Source organism: Gymnoscopelus braueri (genome assembly GCF_963280865.1).
Source record: "Gymnoscopelus braueri genome assembly, chromosome: 4".
In the NCBI taxonomy this organism is placed as follows: Eukaryota; Metazoa; Chordata; class Actinopteri; order Myctophiformes; family Myctophidae; genus Gymnoscopelus; species Gymnoscopelus braueri.
The window spans coordinates 35,195,441-35,221,782 of NC_137605.1; the positions used below are offsets into that span (position 1 = coordinate 35,195,441).

The following is a 26,342-nucleotide window of genomic DNA, read 5'->3' on the forward strand; positions in this document are numbered from 1 at the left end:
CATTTACAAAATCACAGTTCTTCTACCATGCACCACTGTGATGAACATCAACAAGGCAATGTGCATACCATTTGTTTTTCCATAACTAAACAGACGACAATATTGTCTGTTTAGATATTCCTATATTCCTATATTGATAAATATATCATCATTCAATATAGGACGAATTTCTTCTGGTTAATGTGATTTTTATCCATTTATTAATTATTTTTTTCATAAATCGCCCAGCCCTACTTGTGAACCATACTTTGGATGGCTTTTCATTAGAAGGCTATCCTCTGAAGATGACATGTTACAGTTCACAACATACACTTCCGCACAACACCTTCATTAATAAACATTCAGATAAAAAAAGCACACGCATAGGATATAATAGGACACTCACTCTGTCAGTGTTGGCTGGTCATCATCATGTTCCTGTCCCTCTTGATCGCTCAGAGATGACAAACATGACTCCATAACATTAGGGCTGGCATCTTCACTGTCAATCTTTTGGGCGTCTCCCTCAAGCTCTTCCCACTCTGGGCTACAAAACTATGATCAAAGTTAAGACACATTAATGCTCAGCCAAGAAAAGAAAAGCCCTATTTCTTTTTTTAAATGACGATATGTGCTTCAGACGTTAAAATGTGAAGTGAATGTGAATAAAACAGTGATGAATAGTAAGTAATGTATTGAAACATCTTACCTGGGCTGCTCCCTGACAGGCCTGGATGGCTAAGTACCACTTCTGCACAGATGGACTGCCGCTCAGAGAACAAGCTGATAGAATTATATGATTATTAATAAGAACCAGGGGGGCTATCATCATGATCATGACATTTTAGATTAATTGTCACACAAATAAATGCGATGAACGATTTAACAGTTTTTTGGAACGTATATATAAATTTTGTAATTTCATTACAAAATGAATTGCATTAGCTCAAATAATTGCCATCAGGCGATTATGTAATAATTGTGACAGGCCTATAAAACATGTGGAAGAGGGGTTGCACTGCAGATAAAGTCAAAACATGGATAGTCAACTTGTTAGCCCTGAGAACTGATCCAAGAGTTAACCCATTAAAACTGGGAAAGCATCTGTGTAAACACTTTAACCATTATTTTATGCTTTTGCTATTCAAAAATAGCAGATATACAAGCTCATAGCGTTTTCCAAATCTTTGAATATATTCATTATTATTTTTAACTCAAATCTTTGCTTGAGGGTGTCCCGTCCCTCAAAACAAAATATTTTCAGATGGGGGTCGGCGGCCAAATACATATAATTTTGGGGGTTCTTGATATGAAAAAGTTTGAGCACCACTGATAATAGCATCATAAGGATAAAGACATGATCTTACCTGGTAATACAGACACAGCTCTGGTTGATTCCTGACAGGATATGTGGCTGAGTCTGTCAAATATCTGCTTGACTGGCTCCAGAGCTGAGATCAATGACAGTTCATGGTGTTTATTATACAGACACACAGACTAAAGAACTAGAACTAAAATCGATCATTTATGTACTGAAGAAAAGAAAAATGGAAACACCCCACAACAAAATTGCTCAAATGTGTACTCAAGTACAGTACTTGAGTAGGTTACATTCCCACCTCTACTCAAGTACAGTAGTTGATCTATCTCTCTCTCTCTCTAGTACAGTAGTTGATCTATCTCTCTCTCTCTCTCTAGTACAGTAGTTGATCTATCTCTCTCTCTCTCTCTAGTACAGTAGTTGATCTCTCCCTCAAGTACAGTAGTTGATCTCTCCCTCAAGTACAGTAGTTGATCTCTCCCTCAAGTACAGTAGTTGATCTCTCCCTCAAGTACAGTAGTTGATCTCTCCCTCAAGTACAGTAGTTGATCTCTCCCTCAAGTACAGTAGTTGATCTCTCCCTCAAGTACAGTAGTTGATCTCTCCCTCAAGTACAGTAGTTGATCTCTCCCTCAAGTACAGTAGTTGATCTCTCTCTCTCTCTCTCTCTCTCTCTCTCTCTCTCTCTCTCTCTCTCTCTCTCTCTCTCTCTCTCTCTCTCTTCTCTCTCTCTCTCTCTCTCTCTCTCTCTCTCTCTCTCTCTCTCTCTCTCTCTCTCTCTCTCTCTCTCTCTCTCTCTCTCTCTCTCTCTCTCTCTCTCTCTCTCTCTCTCTCTCTCTCTCTCTCTCTCTCTCTCTCTCTCTCTCTCTCTCTCTCGTAGCTGTTAGCTTTACCATTAGCCTGAATAGGGATAGAAAGCTTACGTTTAAAATCCTCTGTCGGGTCGTTTTCTTCTTTCTGGTTAAAATACACAACCAACACGTATCGGTCCATCTCTTTAGGTCATTAATATCACCGTATTACGATAAATATGGATAAAATCATATAAAATAAAAGTTCTCCTGTTCGCAGCTCGCACAACTTGTCAAATTTCCCGGCAAGCTCTGTTCCGCTAGCAGCAGAGTTTAGAGTTGCCAGATTTTGCGAGAGAAATAAGTAACCTCGCGTCACCAGTCTTTCTAAAGAAGCGACTACGCTGCTAAAATAGCGGATCTACAAGCTCACAACGCGTCACGATGCAACGCGTTGTGAGCTTGTTCCCAGATTGCAATTTTCAAAATAAGAAAAAAATTATCTTGAAAAAAAAGGGGTAATTTTGAAACATTTTTTAAACATTTTAACAACACAAATCTTGTATGGGATGGGGCCATGGGGGTCACCCCTGGCACAAAATATTTTCAGATGGGGGGGGGGGGTCTGTGTGGACAAAACACATATTCATTTGGGGATCCTTCCGTCCTTGACTTGAAAATGTTTTAAAGGCAGTGGTTTAAACTAAGACAACAACATTAGGAAACGAGCCCAAATAAGCGCAGCCCGCCGCAACTAACTAATATTTAGCTTATAATAAGCCGACATGGCAACACAACACACTTCCGTTTGAAATTTGTTCTCACATTTCACATTAAAGGTCTAACGTTTTAGCTCATTATTACTGTTATTTATTTTTCTTCTAGTTTAAATTCTATAGAAACAAAACATGTCGTGGACTTCTTAAACAATGTAGGTAATAATAGGTATATAAGTAAGAATTCCACAAGTATTATGTGTGATCATGGAAAGGCTGGGAAATGCCTGTCACATAATGCAACCATTAAGCCAAGGAACCATTATTTTGGTAAATGTACGCTTTTAGATGAAAACAGGAAATACAGTAATATCATTGTTGTAGTCACATAGTCACAGTGGTGTAAAGTAACTAAGTACATGTACTCAATTACTTAAGTACACTTTTTAAGGTATTTTTACTTTACTGGAGTAAATTTGTGTTACTTTTGCTTCTACTCCACTACATCTCAAAATCAAATATTGTACTTTTACCCCACTACAATTATTAGTTTTATTATTTGAAAACTTTAGTTATAGTTACTTCGTATATTTTGATTAGTATTACAAAACATACATTAACCACTTCAGCCCTATACATTTTGGCCATTTGAAATTAGCAGATCTACTGAACTTGTGAAACGGGACATTCTGCATAATTAGTACTTTCTACTTTTGGTACTTTGACTACATTTTGATACCAATACTTTTGTGCTTTTACTCAAGTAAATTTTGAATTCCGGACTTTTACTTGTATAGAGTACTTTGATACTGTATTTACTTAAGTGATACAATTTAGTACTTTGCTGTATATTTCCATATGGTTGCTTCACAGGGAGCAGACAGACAGAAGAAGTGGATTGAGTCAGAGAGAGGTGCCGGGTTGTCTGAGAGGGGTGTGGGGGGGCTCTTAGCATTCTCTTTGTTTACCTGGGAGGGAGAGCATGTTTCCCCCCATTCCCCCTTCCTGCCTTGACAGTTGCAAATGTCTTGGCCGGGTGGGGGGGCTCACCTTTGAAGTCTGACACACCCATACCTGTGCCTCCCCTTTCTCTGAATGTGCTATATATACCATACTAAAATGTAAGCTTGTAGTGTGTGTGTGACTCAGCAGCCGGCAGGCTGTTGTGTGGTGTGGTGGGGACCTCAGGGTCCCCATAGGAAGCTGTTTGTACTTATGCAATAAATCGGAAGCAAAGATACCTCACTAACTAGTGATGACTCCTTCATTCTACAACCATTCATTCTCATCTCTGGGACAACAAACTTATCTGCAATATGGCGTTGTTGACAACTATAAAAGCAATAGAAACCTTTAAGTCTGTGGTTATCAGATACCACAACTTTTTCCACCACTGTACATAGCTCTATGCGCCCCTCCCCCACAGGAATATTTTGACAAAAGATATTGAACACGCATAATGAACAACTGGAGTTGAGTTGGTGGTTTTAAATTACTGTACATTTTTAGCTTGTAGATTGGTCATTTCCACTACATGTAATTTTAAATGTTTTGAAAGTAAAATAAAGTTATTAACATTAACATTTTCATCATTTATTTTCATATTTCAATTATTTCTCATATCTGCCCTGTGCATTTGCTTTTGTTTATGAAACTAAATTTAGAGTAACGACTATCTACACTACACACACTAAACTACTTACATTATATACAGTAAATATATTGTGTGACTGTAATATATATATATATATATATATATATATATATATATATATATATATATATATATATATATATATATATATATATATATATATATATAAAATGTCCCCCCTCCTTCCACTATTACTAAATTAGTACTACTACTACCCAGTAATAATATTAACAATAATAATAAACATGGTCATCACAGAAAATAAAAAAACTTTCGGCTTCACCTCAATATAGGCTACATCAAACTCAAGTCGTCATATGTTAATTGCCATACCATCTTCTGAATTATAATCATGACAAACAAAACAAACTAAAAAAATAAATACAAAATAAAAAGCATTACGCAGCAAATAAGTTGCAATGTTTTTTCTAGTGTTGTTGATCTACCACATTCCACAATAATGTATGTGCAAACATGGCCATAGCCTTTCTGGTACAAACACTTCATGAATAATCAAACTCATCCAATAATATCTCAGCCTCGCCCCTGAGTCAACGCCCCCAATGACGTCATGGCTGTGTGGTTGTGTACAGCGTTGCCATGTCTGCTTATTATAAGCGATTTTGGGCTTGTTTTTCTTGCTTGTAAATATCGGTAGTTGCAGGTTGCGTTTTTTTGGGCTGGTTTCTAGTGCTTATTTTTGGCTATTTTTTGTTGGGGGTTGTTGAAATCAGTGGTTCTCATACATTTTCATGTCAATGACCCCCAAATTAATTATGTATTTGTCTGCAGACCCCCATCTGAAAATATTTTATGCCAGGGAGGGACCCCCACACAACATTTGTGTTATTAAAAAGTTTCAAAAATATTCCTCATTTTTCACATTTTCTTCAAGATTTTTTTGCAATTAGCAGCTCTACAAGTTGACAATGCGTGGCAACGGTGGCATCACCACGCGTTGTGAGATTGTAGATTACAATTCTCATGTGGCCTAAAGTTGCTTCTTTTGGGCTTGTTTTCCTAGTTGCTTTGCTTATTTGTCTCACAAAAATGGCAACATTGGTTTTGTACTGGCTGGCTGCACCGTGGATGAAACGTGTAGCTATTCAGCCCGTGTGATGTGAAAAACAAACGCTTGTAGGAAACTGAACTTAGAGCAGTATTTCTAAAATTCTTAAACCATCAGTCATCGATCTGCTGTCTAAAAAGTGGAATTCTGAAATACAGAGAGGATGTATGATTAGGGCGAACAACTGCATGGTGCTGCTGGTGGACATATTTTGTCTGGGATTCAAGAGAAATTGAACGGATTATTTGGCTGCTGGTGGAGCTGCTGGCAAATCTTGGCTGTCATTTGTCAGTGCAGTGCATTGTTCCATTCATTTGCTGCTGGAATGGAATAATCCAACAAATAATTATTGTCTTTTCCATATGGTGCTTGCAGGGTTAAGGTAAGCTATAATACAGTGTGTCTCTGCGTTTGCAACATTCTGATCTGTGCAGGATTCATAAAACATTAAAGCACTGTGTTTACTTCTCTGCAGTATCCTTGGATCAAGACTTCATAGATGTATTTTATCGAGGCTGACTTTTACTTTCGTATGATCATCGACTGTCTAGACATGATCAAAAGATTTGATCCAAATGTCAAAATCGATAAAATACGTCTACGATAGTCTTGATCCAAGGCTACTTCTCTGCAGTCTTTCGTGCATGTAGTTTGTTAAATGACCCATTTCTAATCCGTTGATTTCGTCTCGTGTGTTTTGCCCATGATGAATGAAGAGAGATGGACGGGATCATCGGTAATACTATGCAGAAGAAGGCTGCTGAGTTGGAGCGCATGGCCGAGGTTCTCATTACGGGAGAACAGCTGAGGTAGGCTGCGATCCGCACCGTTATCCAGCCTGCATGCATGCTCTCAAATGCTTTTATATTTCACATGCTCGCCTCGTGTTCGGATTGCAAGCTCGTTATTGTCGGGATGTCTGTCAGCTACTGATAGAGCAACTAGGTGTGTGTGTGTGTGTGCTGTGCAGGGGTCATCGATATGTCCGTGGCAAGACTTGTCCTTGTCTGTGGCAAATTTTTGATTCTGTTTTTACATAACATTATAATGTTCTTATTTTGATCCTAAGATCCAATGTCAGTCTCCAGGTTTTCTTCAGGATATGTATGACACTGATTTACAATTAGGAGTCCACCGTATTTTCAAGGACCCCCACCATAACTCTGAGAGTGTACAAATGAATCCATGTGTACACTCTCAGGGTTACAGACCTGTAATGGTCCATTTGGACCACCTTCAAGCGACCCCGAAGGTCCCTCAACCCACTTTGAGGACCACAGCACTAGTAGTATACATTTAGGGCTATAGCTCTGTTTCTGGTAATATTTGTATGTCCATGGCAAAATTTTAATTTTGACAAAAATGTCCACCACAATACGGCATGGCGATGAACCCTGGGTGTGTCAACCGAATTTGGTTTGGAAAAAATACGAGTATAGCTGTTTCTAGTAAATTCAGCTGTGGGTGACGCATTTTGCTGTACAGTAGTAGGCTACTTTAATAGTGAGTGTCCTTGTTTGCTTTTGCTTGTCGTCCCAGATCGAGAAAGCATAAACAATCTGGACATGACACGGCATTATGTACTTGAAATATACATGAGAAACGTGCACTTGACCTGGAATCGAATGTCAAAATAGCATGCAGTGACTTGGAATTGAACACGCTGCACTGCATGCAATGCATGCATGCATGCATGGAGTAGTTCCAGCCCCACTGCAGCATACAGTCAAACAAAGCCATGCATGTACAACCCTCCTCCCCATTCGCACCATTGCTGCTCACACACACTTCCTGCAGAACTGCTCAATCTGAAGCCAGCCAGCTCTATGAGCCAGCTGCCAGCGGTTGCATAATGTTGCCTTGGCATTGTATTGTTGAGATGAGACTGACCCCTTCATGCAATAGTTGATTCCATATAAGGATAAGTGATTCTCAACCGTTTTCATTTCAAAGACCCCTAGTTTGATATGCATTTAGACCACTGACACTTTTTTTAATCTATGGCATTGGGACCCCATTCTACAATATAAAATCCTAAATGTTGTCAACTCTGATGGTGTACAAATGGAACCTAATGGACCTGTAAGGTTCCATATTATCCATTTATATACTCAGGTTATTGACCCATAAAGGCTGATTTGGTTCCTAAATATCAATTATTTAGCTGGCGACCCCCTGGGGGTACCCATACCGCACATAATGCATAGTATGATGGCTACAAAGACCATATCAACACATCCAGCAGAAGTGTGCTCTGCTCCATGTACCCATGTAACTACAGCATACAGTCATATTCCCATGGCTTGGCCCACACCAGAGTCTATCTATATAATCTTATAGGTTACTCTCTTAAGCTATGTAATCATGTACAATAGATTGCATGTGTTGGTGTTTTCATGGAACTGTATGCCTAAGCATACAGTCTGTACTGCATCTGACATCATCACGTTTTCTAGGCCTATCTGTCTTATCTTGCCTACTACTTCTGTAACAGTCATGTCTCACAATAATAATAATAATACGCTTCAAAACGTCTGTGTGACACTGCCTTGGTGTTACTATTCTCTGAGCTTGTGCTTGCTTACAAGTCATTACAAGTCAACTGAATGTCCAGTTACCACCAGGAGTGCATGTTCTTTTTCATCTGTATCCTGCTTTGTACACTCATGGATGTTGCACATATTTACACCTGGGAGTTTCCTAACGGTTGCCCACTAGAGTAGTTGGGGGTTAAGTAAGTGCCCTGCTCAAGGGCACTTAAACGGTGCATATTGAGGGAGGGGTGATTGTTGCTCATTCACTCCCCACCCAAATTCTTCCTGCCAGTCCAGGGGATCAAACCAGGACTTCCCCTGGCCTAACCCTTACGGTGCGTTTTAACAGCGGCCGATTCAGGATAGTATTTTCCGGAAGTGCATATGTCTATGAGAGCCGGCAACTACTGGCGATGAGGCGAAGTGGGCGGGGGGACGATGTTGATCTGAAAAGATGGATTTTATTTATCTTTTGGACGATGTCGCCAGGCGATCGTCCGGAGACTCGCCCGCTGTTAAAACGTACTGTTAGTGTTAGTGGCACAGGAATATGAACGTAATTGATAAGAGCCTAGGTGTAGAACAATCTACCTGAGATTGAAGGAAAAATAGATACTGTAGGCTTAACAACTTAATATTTGTGAGATAGACCTGTATGTGAGAAATCACACATGAGAAAACACACACACACACACACACACACACACACACACACACACACACACACACACACACACACACACACTGTGTCTGGCATGGCTACATATTTATGATGCCAGCTGGCAGAGTGTGACTGGTATCATGAACTAGGGTTTGGCTAGGGTGAGTGACCTAGCGTACTCTGCTCCTTAGACTGTAAGATCTGACAAGCCTGCCTGCCTTTCTGGAGGGGTAACTAACTGGTGATTTGAATAAAAGCTGCAGCATGTGAATAAATCTCTCTCTGTTCACCATTTTATCTCCATCTCTCAAGTGCCATTATGTAGTAATGTACTGGGTAACTGTCACTATGTGCATAAGTCATTACACAAACACATGCACACATAGAGCAGCTTAATGATTGATTGTTGCTGCATTGTGTTTCGTTGACTTACCGTGACTTTAACATTGCTTTAAAGCAAAATTACACTTTGGTAGAGGTTTGGGTTGTGTAGTTACCTTACATTAGCCTGGTAAACCATCCCGGTCGTGTGAATTCACATTTTCATGAAAATGTGAATTCACATGACTGGGATGGTTTACCAGGCTAACCTTACATTGCACAGTGAAACAAATCTCAAAGATGTACTTACCGCACGCACATTAATGAAGGCAAACAAAGCAGATTATGCCAATGTATAACATTACTTAAAACAGCATGTGTTTCTTTATTAGATTTTTTAAAATAAAAATGTCACTTCCTGTAAACATATGAAGCTCCTGATCCAAATCCATGCCTAATTCAAATTGTTGATCAAAAAGATGAAGTTTTAAAAATAAATGTTGTCAGGTTTCTCAATGTAAAAAAAACAGATTTAAAATGAAATGACATTGGATGTTGATGCAAAGGGCACATGCAATCAACACCTTATTTGATCATTTTAAAATGAGCTCATGACATGAGACATGTGACAGAGACCAGATGTTAATGATAACAGTGCCCATTCAGTGGTTCTCTTATAGACCAGGTCCGTATAAAAATGTGTGACATGGTCCATTAGGTGCTGAATGCTGACCAATAGAAAAATCTGTTGCAGTGCAACATGGCAAGAAAACCCAATAGACCAAGTCATAGTGACTAAGGGTGCATTCGGAAATTGAGCGCTCGCCTATTAGTTTGTATTGGCCAGTGCGCTCATTGCTGTATTTCCGAACGCACCCTAAAGCTCCTTACACACCGGGGGCGATTTTTTTCATGCAAATAATACGTTTTTAAAAAAAAACCTTATAAAGTCAATGCAAGCTTCCATGGAGCGAAAAAGCAAAGCAAAAAAGCGTCTTTTAATTATTCGGAACGAGTCCGAATTTTGCGTATATTCGCATAATCGCCGGTGTGTAACGACCTTTAGAGTTCATATAGATTGCCAGACTGAATGGCACATGAAAATAGTTTAACTTCTTTTAGTAGAACACTCTGAGGCAAAATGAAAGAACAAATAACCCCTTTGCTCGCTGTAAGGGAAGTCTATTTTGGTAGTACCATGTGGTCAGTCTTGGAGCTTGGCAGGATGGGTTGTGGGGTCTACTCTGGGCAGGGTGGTGTATGGGGTCTAGACAGGGTGGTGTGTGGGGTCTGGGTAGCTGTGTGTTTGTTCTGAGCATGTTTGTCATTATAAACCATTGTGATGCTAGCTAGCTACTTTATACACCTATAGTATATGTACAGTATGCTATAGGTATAATTACATGATTGAGATTGACAATAATATTAAACATGGGTTTTCATGTCTTGTGAACTCATTCAGTGCCAGACTTATTTCAAGCTTGTTGATCCCTGTGCCAGGATTTTGCTATTATCTTACCTTTCCAAGTGGTCACAGAGTGTTTGTCTTCAGTGTGATTGATCCACTGATGGTTGCTAATCACTGAGGTGATTCAGGTGTGGTTTCACAAATGTCAACGAGGTCATTGTGACCTCGTTGACATATGTTGTTTGATGTTTGAAAGTGGCATGTCTCACTCAGAAATACAGTGCTTTTCTCCGTTTATTTTTTAACATTGAAGTGAATGGAGCAGCAACTTTTTGAATAGCGTTTTCTCCTAGTTTAAAAAGAAATATATATTTGTTATAGGAGACGTCAAAAGACGTCATTGGCACTCATGGCACACTGAAAACAGCCGTCAAAAGACGTCATTGGCACTCAATGAGTTAAGGTTTGCTGCAGATAACCACCTACAGGAAAACTTGGTGTGGGTTTGATAGAAGAGATCATCTCAGCATTTAGGATATCCGTAGAAGCATGACATGACATATCATAGTCATATGCGGTAGACATTATAGCACAGTTGTTGATCAATAATTAAGTGTTCAATAAAAAATATTGAGGTGTCTGATTTGTTTTTGCAAAACTTTTCAAGGAAAGATGTATAGCTGTTAGTGTTTGCTCAGTTGCAGTCAAGAATAAGCATTTTTCACTTATATTGTTTGTTAAGGTTTCGGACCAGCTGCTAAAAGGTTGGCTAAAAATGACCTATTGCACAACATTCAGCCCACAATGTACCAGATCAAAAGCAAAATGTCTATTTCATCATTGAAAATCACTGAATTGACAAACAATAAGCATTAAGCAAGCAATGGAATTATACAAAAACATTTTGAAATATCTTTGCAGTCTCTATAGGGTGACCACTGTATTTATACCAGCATAACATATTTATGGCACAGTTGTTCATTCAACCACAGATAAATCAAATAGTTTGAACCCGTTTTCTAATTAATTGTGCCTTTTTTGTGCTACCCAGGCTGCGTCTCCATGAGGGAAAGGTTATCAAAGATCGGCGCCACCATCTGAGAACGTACCCAAACTGCTTTGTGGCCAAAGAGCTCATTGATTGGCTGATTGAGCACAAGGAGGCCACGGACCGAGACACAGCCATTAAGATCATGCAGAGACTTCTAGACCAAAGCATCATTCACCACGGTGAGGCTGTGTTCTTGTATGTATCACCCTCTTTTACTGAACCATCAAGTCTGTCTCTGTGTCTCTCTCACTCTCTCTCTCTCTCTCTCTCTCTCTTTCTCCATCTCTCCGTCTCTCTGTCTCTGTCTCTGTCTCTCTCTCTCTCTCTGTCTTCGTCTCTCTCTCTGTCTTCGTCTCTCTCTCTCTCCATCTCCTTCTCCGTCTCCGTCTCCCTCTCTCCGTCTCTCTCTCTCTCTCTCTGTCTCTCTGTCTCTCCGTCTCTCTCTCTCTCACATCTAACTTTCAAATAATGATTGTGGTAAGAGAGAACAAGTGCTGGTTGGCTGGCTCTAACAGCTCCAGGCACTACCCAACTCCTTGTGCATTAATTCTAATTACATGATTGACAATACTATTAAACATGTGTTTTCATGTCTTGTGTTATTTTATTTCTCTGTGTTTGTCTGTTGTCTGTCTCTATATTCAGAGTAAAATCCTCAGTGTTAGACAGAGGCTCTATTGTGGTCAAGCGTTAGTAACAACTTGTTCCTCTTCACTCTTTGTACAGTACGGTTCCAGATCGTGATAGCATGTGTGTGTGCGCGTGTGTGCGTGTGTGCGTGTGTGTGTGTGTGTGTGTGTGAGAGAGAGTGAGTGTGAAACTGTCTGTCTGTCTGGTGATCCTCTTCTTCATTCGTCTTTGTTTTCCTGTGTTCTTTAGTGTGTGATGAGCACCGGGAGTTCAGAGACATGAAGCTGTTCTATCGCTTCCGCAAGGACGACGGGACGTTCCCATTGGACGCCGAATCCAAGGTCTTCATGAGGGGGCAGAGGATCTATGAGAAGTATGGGCACACACACACACACACACACACACACACACACACACACACACACACACACACACACTGTGACAAGGCTTGTGTTTAACCCATTAAGACCGATTCTACAATCAGTAGTTCCCAAATGTTTTCGTGCCAAGGACACCCAAAATGATATGTATTTGGCCACGGACCCCGATCTTAAAACGTTTAGTGCCAGGGTCCCCCAGAAGAGAAGATTTGTGTAAAAAAGAAAAACCTTTCAAGAATTTTCAAAAGTGCTCAAAAATAGCAGATGTACAAGCTTGTACATCTGCTATTTTTTTTTTTTTGAGAACCACTGTTCTAAACCACTGTTCTAAATCCTAAGAGATTTCTGAAAAACAGGGTTAATATGTATGTACTCATTGTGCTGTACTTTTGAGATTAAGCAAAGCTAGCTCCTATTATTCACTGAGCACACAATATGCTAAAGCACTGGCATCACAAGTCAGTAAATACAGAGGCCAAATGGATACAACTGCTATCAGTGTTCTTGTCACACAGTGATTTGTTGATCCATCTCAGCCTGTTTGCACAGGTGTGTGGATTATTGCTGTTTTACAGTACTGCCTCTGGGAAAACATCAGTCCTCTTCTGTCATGAAACTGCTGTTCCATGACAGAAGAGGACTGTTTAGTCTTACACTGTATGTTATTGGTGAACAACCTTGTTCGGCAGTTGTTATGTCTTTATTAACCACTTAAGCCTTACAAGCTCACAACATATCGCATCGAGGCACGTTGTGACCTTGTAGATCTACAGTATTTCCTGTCTTTGAATTGTAATTTTATTTTAATGACATGCCCAACACCGGGACACCAGTTTGAAAGTGGTGAAATATGCAATTTTATTAGATTATGGTATATAGACCATAGTCCTCTGACCGTCCAGGACATTGCATGTTAACTATTACAAGGTTATAATTATTCTCATATTGACTGATTCAGAAAAGGACATGAAAACAAGTACGGAGCTCTCAGTCAGTGATTGGTGACTCATTTGTTCAATGGCAGGCTGTAGCAGGGGGTAGAGAACAGCACTAATCTGTTTTTGTTTGTCATCTGATTTGTTCCCATCATGGTGTTTTTTTCACAGCAGGAATTAGCCTAATTGTTTATACAGAAAGAGAAAAGTAATCTGTTTAGTACATTTTAGTGTTCTCCTTTCCAACTCTTATCTTGTCTCCCTTCGTTACTCATCTCTCTTGTGCTCAGTGTCCTGAAACTCTTCTTTGTAGCATTTTGACTTGGGATTTTGTAGTTCCTTAGGTTACGGTATATTGTTCCCTTGCACTCTCGGAAATCTAGGAAGCACATGCACACAAATTATAGTGGTGCACTTTTCTCTGCCTCTGTAGCCAAAAGCATTCAAACACATTTAAACATATTGGCCTCTACAGTAGTTTGACGTCAGTGAAATGACACACTCTGCCGGTAACTACCCATTGCAGTGTTTTCTCCGAGTTCCAGTCAGATGCTGATGGGTTCTCTCATCAGTGCAGAGAGTAGTAAGTAAAGAGCCCTAAACGTGGGTGTGTCAGCAATATTCCTCTGGCAATGTGCAAGTTTGACTGATTAGTCCCCATGACAGCCATTTGGACCCAGCAATAAATATTGCATCTCTCCTCCCCTTTATTTGGAGAATCATGTGAACTGGATATGGTGCACTAACCAAAAATATAATATTTTTTAAATATATTAAATATCTTTAATCCTTTATCACCAGGTGTAACGGTTCCACTGTTATTTTTCAAACCCATTCATTGCTCTGCCGATGAACATCCATCCTCAAACTAGAAGCCTCTACAGTATACTGTAGCTGTTCTACCTATCACACAAGCTCACTCATTCTCTGTGACATACTCTCTCTTCTTAGCACTCTTATAAACACACACACACACACACACACACACACACACACACACACACACACACACACACACACACACACACACACACACACACACACACACACACACACACACACACACACACACACACACACACACACACACACACACACACACACACTGTGGCGGTTAGTGTTGCGAAAGAGGAAGACATGGTCCAGGTGGAGACATCTGTCATCTCAGCACCCAGAGCTGTGAGTTTAAGTAATCGCCCTATTGCAAACCAGGACACACACACACACACACACACACACACACACACACACACACACACACACACACACACACACACACACACACACACACACACACACACACACACACAGCTTTAGAGCTAGCTTTGGGTGTTGCTTGCATACCGTATCTAATACTGTATTCTATTGTACTGGATCTTACAGAGTTGCTTTGTAATACTCCTGCAATATATGACCTTGTGCTGAGACAGAAGCATCCCCCAGACTGCTGCCTGTGACATGTGTTGGCTCTGTCAACACTTGCATTTATTGAATTGATTTGGATGTAATCTTAACTGCCAGTAGATATGTACGGGTGGCATGGTGCTTCTGAAATGAAGCCATGAGTTGTGGTTGCTTCCTGGCCCTAAAATAAGAAAGTGAACAAAAGAAAACGGTGTGATTGCAAATAAGCAGGTATAACTGGTTACACTAGTAGATACAGTGTGCAACAGTACACAGAAAAAAATTATCCATTTGTTACTCAGAGTGTACAAATATTTTACATTTGAGACCATTACATTTGAGATTTGAGACTATTGTGCCTCTTGTTACCTCAGATGAATCGAAGTTCTTTTTTTTTTTTTTTTAAGTATTCAGAAGTGAGGTGAATTGTACAAATGTTTTACACTTGTACAATCTCAAAGTGGAATTAACACGGATAGTTTTAGTGGAAGAAAGCAGCCTTGTATAGACATGTGGGCTACTGTATGAACATTGTTCATCTTCAATGATCAGTCACAGACAGTCCATTGGTGTTGTGTCTTTCTTTGTAACCTCTTTGAGAATTACCAAGAATTTGTCTTTCTAGACCTTAGTCTGGACTTTTTTACGTCATATCCGTACTTGGCTGTCCCTCAAAGCATGGAATGGCTTTTGATCTAAATATATAGTATACATAAACTATTTACATACACACACACACACACACACACACACACACACACACACACACACACACCACATTACACATCAACCATCCGTCACCATGGACTTTTCCTGTACAGTAAAGACACTTCCTGTGCCCTAAATAAGTATGACATCCAAGGACACACGCACATACACACACAAACCATACAATTTATCTTTTCTTATGAGGGTACCAGCTCTATGTAATCATATTGAGTCTGCAGGTCCTTAACCTTGTGTACTTTTATGTTTGTGTGACTCACTTTGTTGCTAACCAACCCTGTGTGTGTTTTCAGGCCTCTCTTGAAAATAACAGAATCAGACTGCCGTCCTTCGTTTTTCAGAATGGCGCTTAGCTAGCTTTCCCTCAGCCTCAATAAACTTAATTGCACCAAAAGCCTCAAATTTAAAGAGGAAAGAGTAGCATTTAGGTGCTCCCTCTAGCTCCCATTTAGACAGCGTGGGGAGCAAAGATGGCTGTTTTGGTCAGACTCAGAGAACCTTAATTAACCACTTAATACTTAGTTGACCGGGGTCCCCTGTGGTCTATAGGCCTTCACTTTTTTTCTCATTCTACACCAAATATATTCACAGAAAATAGCTGATCTACAAGTCCTTAAAGTGTCGAGACATACTGTGAGGTTGTAGATCTGCTATTTTGGCCGAATGTTTGCCCCAGAATGGGGACTCTAGGGTTCAAGTGGTAAAGGTATTTAACTTGACGCAGCACTATAAAAGTTAATGAAAACATGTTTCATAGTGATGTTCTTGCTGCAATATTAACTCATGTTTTGAAAACAAGTTAATAGTGTTAGTGTAACTAGTGTTAGTATTTGAGATTAGCTCTGCCACTTATGTATAATAGCAGCTATATTCTTTAATATGGTGATAAGACTTGAGACCATTGCACCTCTTGCTAATTCAAATGTATGGAAGGTTTTATGTTTTATTATTTCTTTATTTTTGCCGGGAGTGGGCCATCACCAAGGAATGTACCTGTAGCATTAGACACAGCTGCACTACAGTTAATGCCTGCTTAATGCTTAGCTTCCCTTCCTGCTTGTGATTAGCTTGTAATGTTTCCATATGTCGTTGCTGTCGGGTGGAAACCTTGTATGTCCAAAACCGTTCAATCTTTATCATTATTTTAAATATTATCTTTTTTGAACATACAGATCTACAATGTGTCGCATCGTAACACTCTTGTATGATGAAGTAGGGTATTAATTTATGAAAGGGCATTAATATATGTTTTTTCATAGGGAAATAGGGATATATAAACAAATATGGAGATATGAGGTTTCTGCCTGACAGCAACAATGTGGCAGCTGGAGACTCATGGAAAGTGCTGTGTATGTAAGACTAGAAAGTGTAGTTAAGTAACACTGCTCACTGAAATGCTTCAAACTTTCTTTTCGACCATATTCTACATTTCTCACTTGCCAACTAGGTTATCTCAGTGGCATTCATCCTGTTGTAGTTTGTGTAATGTGCATGCAGTAGATAACTTCTTAACTGTGGGCGTGACCAGAACCCAGCGAGTTGAATAGATTAAATTGGTGAGCTATGAGTGAGGTGGGTTTCAACCTTCCTTATACTTTGCACATGCTATGCTTTGAATGGTACCAGCTCAGTGGCCTTGTGGTTAGAGTGTCTGCCCTGGTACTTAGAGGTCGGGGTTCAATACCGGTTGACTTGTATCAAAGACTATAAAATGGTACCCTCCCTGCTTGGCACTCAGCATCAAGGGGTGGACTGGGGGTAAGTCCCAATGACATACTGTACTAGTGTCATGTCCATGGGGGTGTACTTGTACATCAAGCTGCCTCACACTACGGAAACAGGATAGTCTCCTGGCTTATAGGCCACATGGTTTGGGAAGCATTTTTTTGATACTTTGGGAGAGGTATGGGTTGTGTCTTTTCTCTGCTCAGGAAAAATAGCTTCCAAAGGCTACGGTAGTTTGATCTTTGTCTTCAACCCTTCTTAGTCCTGTGGCACTGGATAGTGTCTGTGTTTATATGGATACGTTTGGATTCTGCATTTTACACAGCGAAGGACTGAACTATATTAAATTGCTTGATTCTAAGCCAAGGTTTAGATAATGATTATCATCCTGTGTTGGCTATTCTTGGACGTTATTTTGTTCACATCAAAGTGCAATTTGCTCTGAATACAGTTTCCTCTCTTAAACTCTCAATTTGGCTCAGTATAAAAATATGACATATTACACTGTACATAAGGTCAGAACAAGTAAAAGGTTTAAGGATGGACACCAATATTAAGATTTGTGTTGAAAATCTGAACAATTTGAAAAGTAAGATATTCGTCATTTATAAGCAAAACTATGAACTATTTTAAGCTTCTCAAAATGTCATCCTGGTTAATAGTTTAATTCACTTATTTATTTAATTATTTATTTATTGTCAACTGTATCGACTTAAGACCAATGTGGAATAAGCCTAATTTCTCCCTTGACCAAGGGGGAGGGAATTCTCCTTAGGTTGAGCCATAGATTCACATCCAGGCAGGTTACGTCATTGGTAGTTAATGTAGGCCATGTCTGTTTGCCTTGCATACACATCCACTGACACATAATCCTACATGATTCATATGCCATTTTGTATATGCCTGTCATCCCTAACGACTTACAGCAAGTCAATTCTTTTTTCTCCGGACAGCCAAAGGCAGGAGATTGTTTTCGCCTCTGTTTGTTTGTTTGTCTGTCTGTGCGTTTGTGAACAGCTAATTTCCGGCAGAGTTGCACAACTCCCAGTAGACCAAGAAATCAAATCTTGACCCATAGGTTGTACAGTAAAAAAAAAAAAATACCTACATTCCTTTGACCATGATAGCCTCGTGTGGCCAGGCAATATCACTGCATCTGCCGAGGGCAAATTTTCTTTGCACCGGCAGATTTGTCTGGTTCCCAGGCTAGGATCATGATGGTTGATGATTTTTTTTATTTTTTTTACTGGCCCTGTAGGTATGGAATTAATCCCTTACCTAAAAAAAAACATTATACCATTGCTTTAAATTTAAAGTAGTACAATGCAGAATCCCAAATAACGATTTTTAGCAACCTCTGCTGGTCACTACCGTCACTGCATACAATTTCCGTAATCCTCGATTACCCAGAATTCCATTCGTTTTCACCGGAAGCCGGAAGCGTTTCAAAAAGCGATCTTTTAATTGTTTTATACTATCTACGGATCGTTTCTCTTAGCCAGTGGAGCATTAGTTACCATGAGCTGTGCTTTCTTTTTCTGTTCTTTTTCGATCTTCCAATCCTACATTATCTTAACATCAGCGTGAGGTTCCTTTTTGTTATAGCGCGGTAGTTCCTGGCCAAACAGGAAACCGTTGCGGTAGTTCCTGGGGACGTCGGCCACGACGTCATGACGTTGGCCAGGAACGTCATTTCCCCGGGAAAGTCCCCCCAGTCCACTTTCAATAGAAAATATATAAATAAAAGGCTTCCGGGGGTGAAATTCACGGAGTGGGTGTTGTGAAACTTTTGCCACTCGCAAAAGATATACAATTTAACTTTAGTTTTGTTGAAAACGTTACCTAGTATTACTTTAAGATTAGATAACATGTAGGTTAAGTTACCAGGTTGACTGTGAATGAAAGACATATCTTACATATCAACCATATTTGCTGAAATGTGTTTACTTTACATGGCTGAATGACTTAACCACTCCTGGGTGTGTGCTGTGTGCACACTTGATCACAGGATTCTTTTAATTATTAAAAGCTGGGTATAATTCTTTCCCCCAGCCCTTGACGAATTGTAGCATAAAATGCTCTTGACAATAGAAGTTGGCTTGCAAAATAATCTATAAAATGTATTAAGAAGTATTATAGTTATTAATGCAACTATGCATTAGTTCTTAATACAACTATGTATAGTTCTTAATACATCCAGATGAGTAGAAATAGCAGCACTCCAAATGATACAAATGCAAGACTTTAGCTCAGAGATCACTACATTAACTAGGCACCCACAGCCAATGAGGCAATCAGAGGAGGCACAAATGCAAATTCTTAATCCAACAGTATGTTTTAGTTTTTAATACAACAATGTGTTATAGTTCTTAATACTATGTATTATAGTTCTTATTCTTAATACTAAGTATTATAGTTAATACAACTATGTATAATATTTAGTTCTTACAACTAGCCTATGTATTCTAGTTATTAATAGAATAGAATAGTACTGCATACAACTACTGCATGTACATATAGCTGCTACTTGCTAATACAGCTGTTTTACAGTTTTTAATGCACTTATATTATAGTTCTCAATACAACTGCATGTATTATAGTTATTAATACCATGTACTGTATGACTTAAGGGTCTACATACAGTGCTGTAAGCTGCACCTGTTTGAGGTTTGAAACATTTGTCCAACCATAAAAGAAGGCTCATGCAGAAGGCCATATTTACAGAACTACACAAGACTACCTTGATTTGTTCTAAACCCATTATCCATTGACCTTTACTTAAACTGGGGAGCCATATTTACTGTCTTAGTCAATTGAGTAACCTGTTAGAGACTTTCCATTGCCAAACACTGATACCAAAGCCATGTGATGGGTAAATGTCTACAGCCCTGAAGGGCAAGGTCGGTCCACTGAGTTTAATCGCTGATAAGACTGAGATAGACCAGAAACAGACCAGGTTTAATGTCAACTGAGATGGAGCTCGTTTTGATACACAGAAAAAGTCAGTGTGTTAATTATACTCTGAAAGTGTAAAGATTGAACAAGATATCTTTTTTGGAACTGCTAACTTTCTAAACCTTGCACCCAAATGTGAAATCAAACCAATCAAACTAAACTAAGAAAAATAAAAATAAAAAATATACACACAATACTTGAAAAATCTCAATTTAGCTCTGTCAAGAAACTGAAAAAAGAAAGAAAACAAAACTACATTGGGACATTGTCTCTTCTTTATTAACAGCATTATGTGTACCGACCTGACAGACCTGAAAGATTAATAAATGATCAAGAGCCAATGGCTTTGCTGATGGAAACCAGTCATGAGGGTAGATTACATGTGCCAGGAGGACACAGCCTTTCGAAACTCTTAAGTGTTAAGGCAACTCCGCACCAAACAGACTCGTCCAGACTATTGCAGACTACTCCAGACTGCAACAGACTGGTATTCGGTTGGCAAAAGTTGCCATTTAAGTCTGTCAGCCGACTGGCCATTCATGTGCTAATTTGACTTTTAGCGTGCCAGCGTTGCCAGGTCTGCTTATTATAAGCGACTTTGGGCTTGTTTCCCTGCAAAGCCACTTAGGGATGTTCCCAGCGTTTTTTCTTCACTGACGTGCAGTGGTGTAAAGTAACTAGTACATTTACTCAAGTACTGTACTTAAGTACAATTTTGAGGTACTTTTACTTTACTGGAGTATTTCCAATTGTCTATACTTGTACTCCACAACAATTATTTGAAATGTTTAGTTACTAGTTACTTTGCAGATATAAATCATTATGAAACATACATTAACCACTTTAGCCCTATTTTATACCTATAAGCTATTTGAAAATAGCAGATCTACAAGCTCACAACGTGTTGCGATGCACGCGTTCTGAGCTTGTAGATCTGCTATTTTCAAACATTTTTGTAATTTTACTTTTGGTACTTTAAGTACATTTTTATACCAATACTTTAGTACTTTTACTCAAGTAAATGTTGAATTCCGGACTTTTACTTGTAACAGACTCAGAGTACATCTATTGCATTCAAGCCTGGAATTTCGTCATTTTAGGGGCAAGGCCACTTGGCCTTTGGTGTTGTAATTTTTTGGAGGGCACAAAGGCCCTGCCCGGCCTTCCTGCCAGGGCAGGAAGGCCATCCAAAAAAATAATAAAGATTTTTAAGTCCAAAAATGATTTTTAAGTCCACGGAAATAATGCATTTAACTTGAAGGTTAAGGATGATTGTATTTTAATATATTATAAGAATAGTATAACTATCTGTGAAATATTACCCATTTATTTCACAAAATAATGTGTTGGCAAATGACCAATATTTAGTTATATAGGTCTCAATATGTCACATTCAGCCCTGGACTTCACTGACTGAAGTAGGGGTCACATTAATCACATTAGATTCACAGAATGTATTTTACCCACAAGTTATTTTCATTCAAATGAAATGTGAATGAACTTGCACTAATAATGACTTTAGTTGATTTTTCACTCTTTAAAATATAGTATTTCTTAATTATTAATAATTACAGCTTGTAGATTGGCTATTTTCACGATTTTAAATTGTTTTTAAATAATAAAAAAGGAACATACAAGATTTCCACCCGACAGCCATAATATATAGCCAATATATGGTTCTGTATCAGTATATCAGTCCGTTTTTGAAGATTTCATTCTAATTGGCTACTATGCCTGAATATGAATTTCATGAGCCTGGGTAGGTCACCCTGGCTTGGCGGAGATATGCCCTGTAGCACACTCCGCACAGCAGCAGCAGCAGCAGGTGAAAGCAATTCACTTAATTGCTCGTTCTCTCTCCCTCTTTCCGTCTCCTCAATCTCTCGCTCGCTCTTTCTCTCTCAATCTTTCACTCTCCCTTTTTTCTCTCCCTCTCTCTTTCTTTCCTTCTCTCTCTGCCGCTTTTTACCTCCCTCTTTCTCCCTCCCTCCGTTTCTCTCTCCGTCTCTCTCCCTTTCTTTCTCCCTCCCGCTTTCTCCGTTCCTCTCTCTCCCTCGCTCCTGGTAGCCTATCTCCCTCTCTCTCACCCACTTTCTCTCTGTCTTCCTCCCCTCTCTCTTTCTCTTTCTCTCCCCTCTCTCCCTTCCTCTCTCTCTTTCCCTCTCTCTCTCTCTTTCTCCCCCCTCTTTCTCTCCCCCTCTACCACTCTTCCTCTGTCACTATCTCCCTGCTTTACGAGCCTATTCATGCAATGCTTGAACTCCCACTCAGAAGGACATGTTTACATACTTGCGCATTACATATTTATACATAAACACGGATGCATGTGACTCCGTCACTGGACAAATTTACACACCTGCTCCCAATCACCACAGCGCAAAAGTAGGGCAAATCAATCAATCTCTCTCTCTCTGGGAGCAACAACAAGAAACAGTGAATGTAGGTTTTCATAGACATGGTCGCTTGTTTCTCTCACATAATCTGGCAACACCGACAGCGCTCTGTTGTCACTGCCACTGCGCTACCAGTCGGCTAAAAAGCTGAACATGTTCGGTCGGCTCTGGGTCGGCCGAAAAGGTCCCGACGGACCCCCCGACGGACCCCTAACCGACTGGCCGACGCTTCCCGAAGCCAATTCGGCCCAAAATCGGGCCGACTCAGATTGGTCTGGAGAGGGCTTTATATCCCTAACAGTACAAGCTTGAACTTGCACCAGTAGGGCTCATTGTTTTATGTTTTGGACATGTACACGCTAGTGTCTGGTTATTTAAAGACTGACTTATTGATGAGAATCATTCTCGTGTGTGTGTGGGTGTGGGTGTGTGTGGGTGTGTGTGTGTGTGTGCATTTGTGCGCGTGTGCTTTTGTGATATCTAATGCCAGTTGTGTTTTTAGTGACCTCACCTCATATGGTCCCTGTTTGGCAGACTGGACAGACACACGTGCTGCGTGCAGTGAGCCTGTGACTCTTCATGTGCTTGTATTAACATGAAAAAGCTTAGTACAAGCAAATGTTTCATTAACTTCATTACACAGTCACATTCAGTCAAACGTGTCAGTCATTTTGTAGCTTAATGTTTATCCGGCACTGTGACACGGCTCATTTAAAAAGCTCCGGCAAAACCCCATGAGTCCACAAAGTCATTGGTATTTCACTGTCAGTGGAACACCAAGCAACTGTAGGAAATGTCAAAATGATGTTGCAAAATATACTCTTGGATGACTTTAATACAGTTGTTCACACTCAACATTGATTATTAAGTCCTTTAACCCAGTGGTTCTCTAGCGGTCCTTGAGGGGGTTCCAGGGGTTCCCCAACAAAATTACTTAATATAGCATAAAAATGTGTTTAACCAATCTAAACCTATATACATCAGCTATATAGCCGATATATAAGCTCACAGCGTGTCACAACGCAACGTGTTGAAATATGAAAATGTTTGAATATTTTTTAAACACAAATCTTGTATGAGGTTTCTTGGCGCGCAATATTTTCAGATGGGGGCCCGTGGCCAAATACATATTCATTTGGGGGTTCATTTGAGAACCACTGCTTTAACCTAATGTGAGAATGCATCCGTCTGCTTTCTCCTCATAGGTTGATGAACACAGAGAACACCCTATCGCAGACCAGGGAGGAGGAGGGCACCCCCTTTGAGCGGACAGTGGTAGCTTCGGAGTTCATCGATTGGCTCCTTCAGGAGGGCGAGATGGCCACCCGGGATGAGGCGGAGCAACTGGGGCGAAGGCTACTGGAAGACGGGATCATCCAGCATGGTGAGGGGCGCGGCTTAGAAATAAGGACACTAGGAAATTATGTATTTCTTTTGTAGTGGAAAGTTTTTATAATGTGATTTCAGTTAACCCATTAAAACCGGGAAAGCATCTGTGTCATTTTAGATTTGAGCTAAAAAGCATTATTTTATACTTTGGCTATTCAAAAATAGCAAATCTACAAGCTCATAGCGCGTCATTTTGTGCCGGGCTATGAGCTTGTAGATCTTCTATTTTTGAAAAATCTTGAAAAGTTGTGCAAATCTTTGAATATACATATTTTTTAAAAGCGAAGATTTTAACTCAAATCTTTCCTTCTGGGGGTCCCTGGAACAAACTATTTTGAGATGGGGGTCGTTTTTTTTCTTCAGAAAACTGTTTTGTTTTTGGATTTAGAAGACATTTGTAGAATCGGCCTCAGGTCTTAAAGGTATACTAGGCAACTTAAGCCTACATTTTACAACAGAGCAAAGACATTTTCCTCTTCTTCACGGCATCAGACCCTGGCAGAGGTCTATGCTAAAGTTGTGAAGATTTTGGAAAAGTAAAAAAAAAAAAAGTGACCAAAAATAGTGGTTAATGAGCTTGAATCTCTCTGATTTGATCTGCCCAGGAGTCAGGACCAGAATCCTCAGTTGATATTTCTATCAAATATAGAACTACTATCTAAGTCAAAGACAAAATATAGAATCAAAGTACTATCTTATTTTAAATACATCTGCAACTTTTATATGTATTGCCTTCAGCATATATTGGTAACTGAGACAAAATCAATTCAGGGAATTAATATGTGTAATTACAAAACGGTGAGAGGGAATAATCAATAGAACAAGAAGAGAGTCGTTACGAGAGAGAGAGAGAGAGAGAGAGAGAGAGAGAGAGAGAGAGAGAGAGAGAGAGAGAGAGAGAGAGAGAGAGAGAGAGAGAGAGAGAGAGAGAGAGAGAGAGAGAGAGAGAGAGAGAGAGAGAGAGAGAGAGAGAGAGAGAGAGAGAGAGAGAGAGAGAGAGAGAGAGAGAGAGAGAGAATCTTCTTGTCGTCCCCCTTATCCCCTTCTGCTTCATCAACCACCATGGTGGCACACTAACACCATCTGTTTAGTCTTCCTCCCCCTTCATATCTGTCTCCTCCATCTCCATCGTCCTGCCTGCCTGCCTGGTCGGACTGACTTCAGTGACTAACTGAATGGGCAATAAATATATCAGTATTATATCCATTATATCAATATTGTGATATGAGACTAGATTTTGTCTGGGGTTTTGGAGATTATAATAGGTGTAATTGAAAATGGGCATTTTAATTTGAGCAAGCGTCTATATTTTTGGAATGAAGTGGATCCATGCCAGTCTGTTATAAAATCGCGACACAGAGAAGTCCAAAGGTGATCAAATGGCAAAAGAGAGAGAGTTGTAAACTGAGAGGTGTATGGAAAACGTGAGAGCCACAGGAGTGATGGATGTGTTCCCAGCTGATCCAGCTGACCATGACACGGTGGTCCATTTTGCTCTTACATCATACTCAGGAGTTTCCAATCCCCGCCCCCGAGTATGATGTAAGAGCAAAATGGCTGCTGTGTGAATATGGTCAAATGAATGCAGAGGGAGACAGAGGGGGATGGACACATCACATCACAGTTGAGGAAAGGGAGAGCAGAAAACGCACTCCCACGCCAGCATGCCTGCATTCCTCTTTTTTGCTGGGCAGAGGTCATGGCTACACATTTACACACACACACACACACACACACACACACACACACACACACACACACACACACACACACACACACACACACACACACACACACACACACACACACACACACACACACACACACACACACACACACACACACACACACACACAGAACAATAGCTGCCAAGTCTGGATGGGTCCACATTGTGGTTGAATGTAGACCAGCAGAATGCCTGGAGCTCCACACTGGAGAACCCAGTGTGGCAGCATTTACCATACAGTATATACACTATCTACCTCTGATGCCCAGTAGTACAGAGTCTAAGTGCTGCCACACTGGTTCTATACTGCACTAATCCATAGTTAACAATTAGCATTAGGTAGTGCTGCTTTGTTCTCACCAAAAGGATAGAATCTTGTAGTACCATTCGTCAGTGAAGACGTGGTATTGACATTTCCCGTTCATTGGCTGTTTTTGTTTTGTTATTGCTTTTTTAGTGATGCTTTGACTGTGGAACTTGACAACCTCCGAGAGACGAATAGAATCTTGTAGACTTTGAGTAGATCTATTATTTGTGCATTTTTAGCTTATTGTCCATCTCAAAGTAACGTGTG

General features: G+C 40.0%; 2 protein-coding genes across 5 annotated transcripts in view; one reads left to right on the top strand and one right to left on the bottom strand.

Annotated features, from left to right (window-relative positions):
- Window positions 1-2,389, bottom strand: part of mtbp (MDM2 binding protein) — a 47,714-nt gene extending 45,325 nt beyond the window's left edge. For both annotated transcript variants that reach the window (XM_080427029.1, XM_080427028.1), the window contains exons 1-4: window positions 2,224-2,389; window positions 1,347-1,430; window positions 689-762; window positions 386-534 (exon numbers count right to left, since the gene is read on the bottom strand). In XM_080427029.1, the coding sequence (XP_080283155.1) occupies window positions 386-534; window positions 689-762; window positions 1,347-1,430; window positions 2,224-2,293 (377 nt within the window). In that variant the 5' untranslated portion in view covers window positions 2,294-2,389. The remainder of the gene's footprint in view (window positions 1-385; window positions 535-688; window positions 763-1,346; window positions 1,431-2,223) is intronic.
- Window positions 2,390-5,562: 3,173 nt separating this feature from the next.
- Window positions 5,563-26,342, top strand: part of deptor (DEP domain containing MTOR-interacting protein) — a 42,628-nt gene continuing 21,848 nt past the window's right edge. The window contains exons 1-5 of one of the 3 annotated variants that reach the window (XM_080427036.1): window positions 5,563-5,912; window positions 6,247-6,339; window positions 11,506-11,684; window positions 12,385-12,508; window positions 23,859-24,037. In XM_080427036.1, coding sequence (XP_080283162.1) covers window positions 5,893-5,912; window positions 6,247-6,339; window positions 11,506-11,684; window positions 12,385-12,508; window positions 23,859-24,037 — 595 coding nt within the window. In that variant the 5' untranslated portion in view covers window positions 5,563-5,892. Of the gene's footprint in view, window positions 5,913-6,242; window positions 6,340-11,505; window positions 11,685-12,384; window positions 12,509-23,858; window positions 24,038-26,342 lie in introns of all 3 variants that reach the window. The other 2 variants (XM_080427038.1, XM_080427037.1) reach the window with 2 other exon arrangements.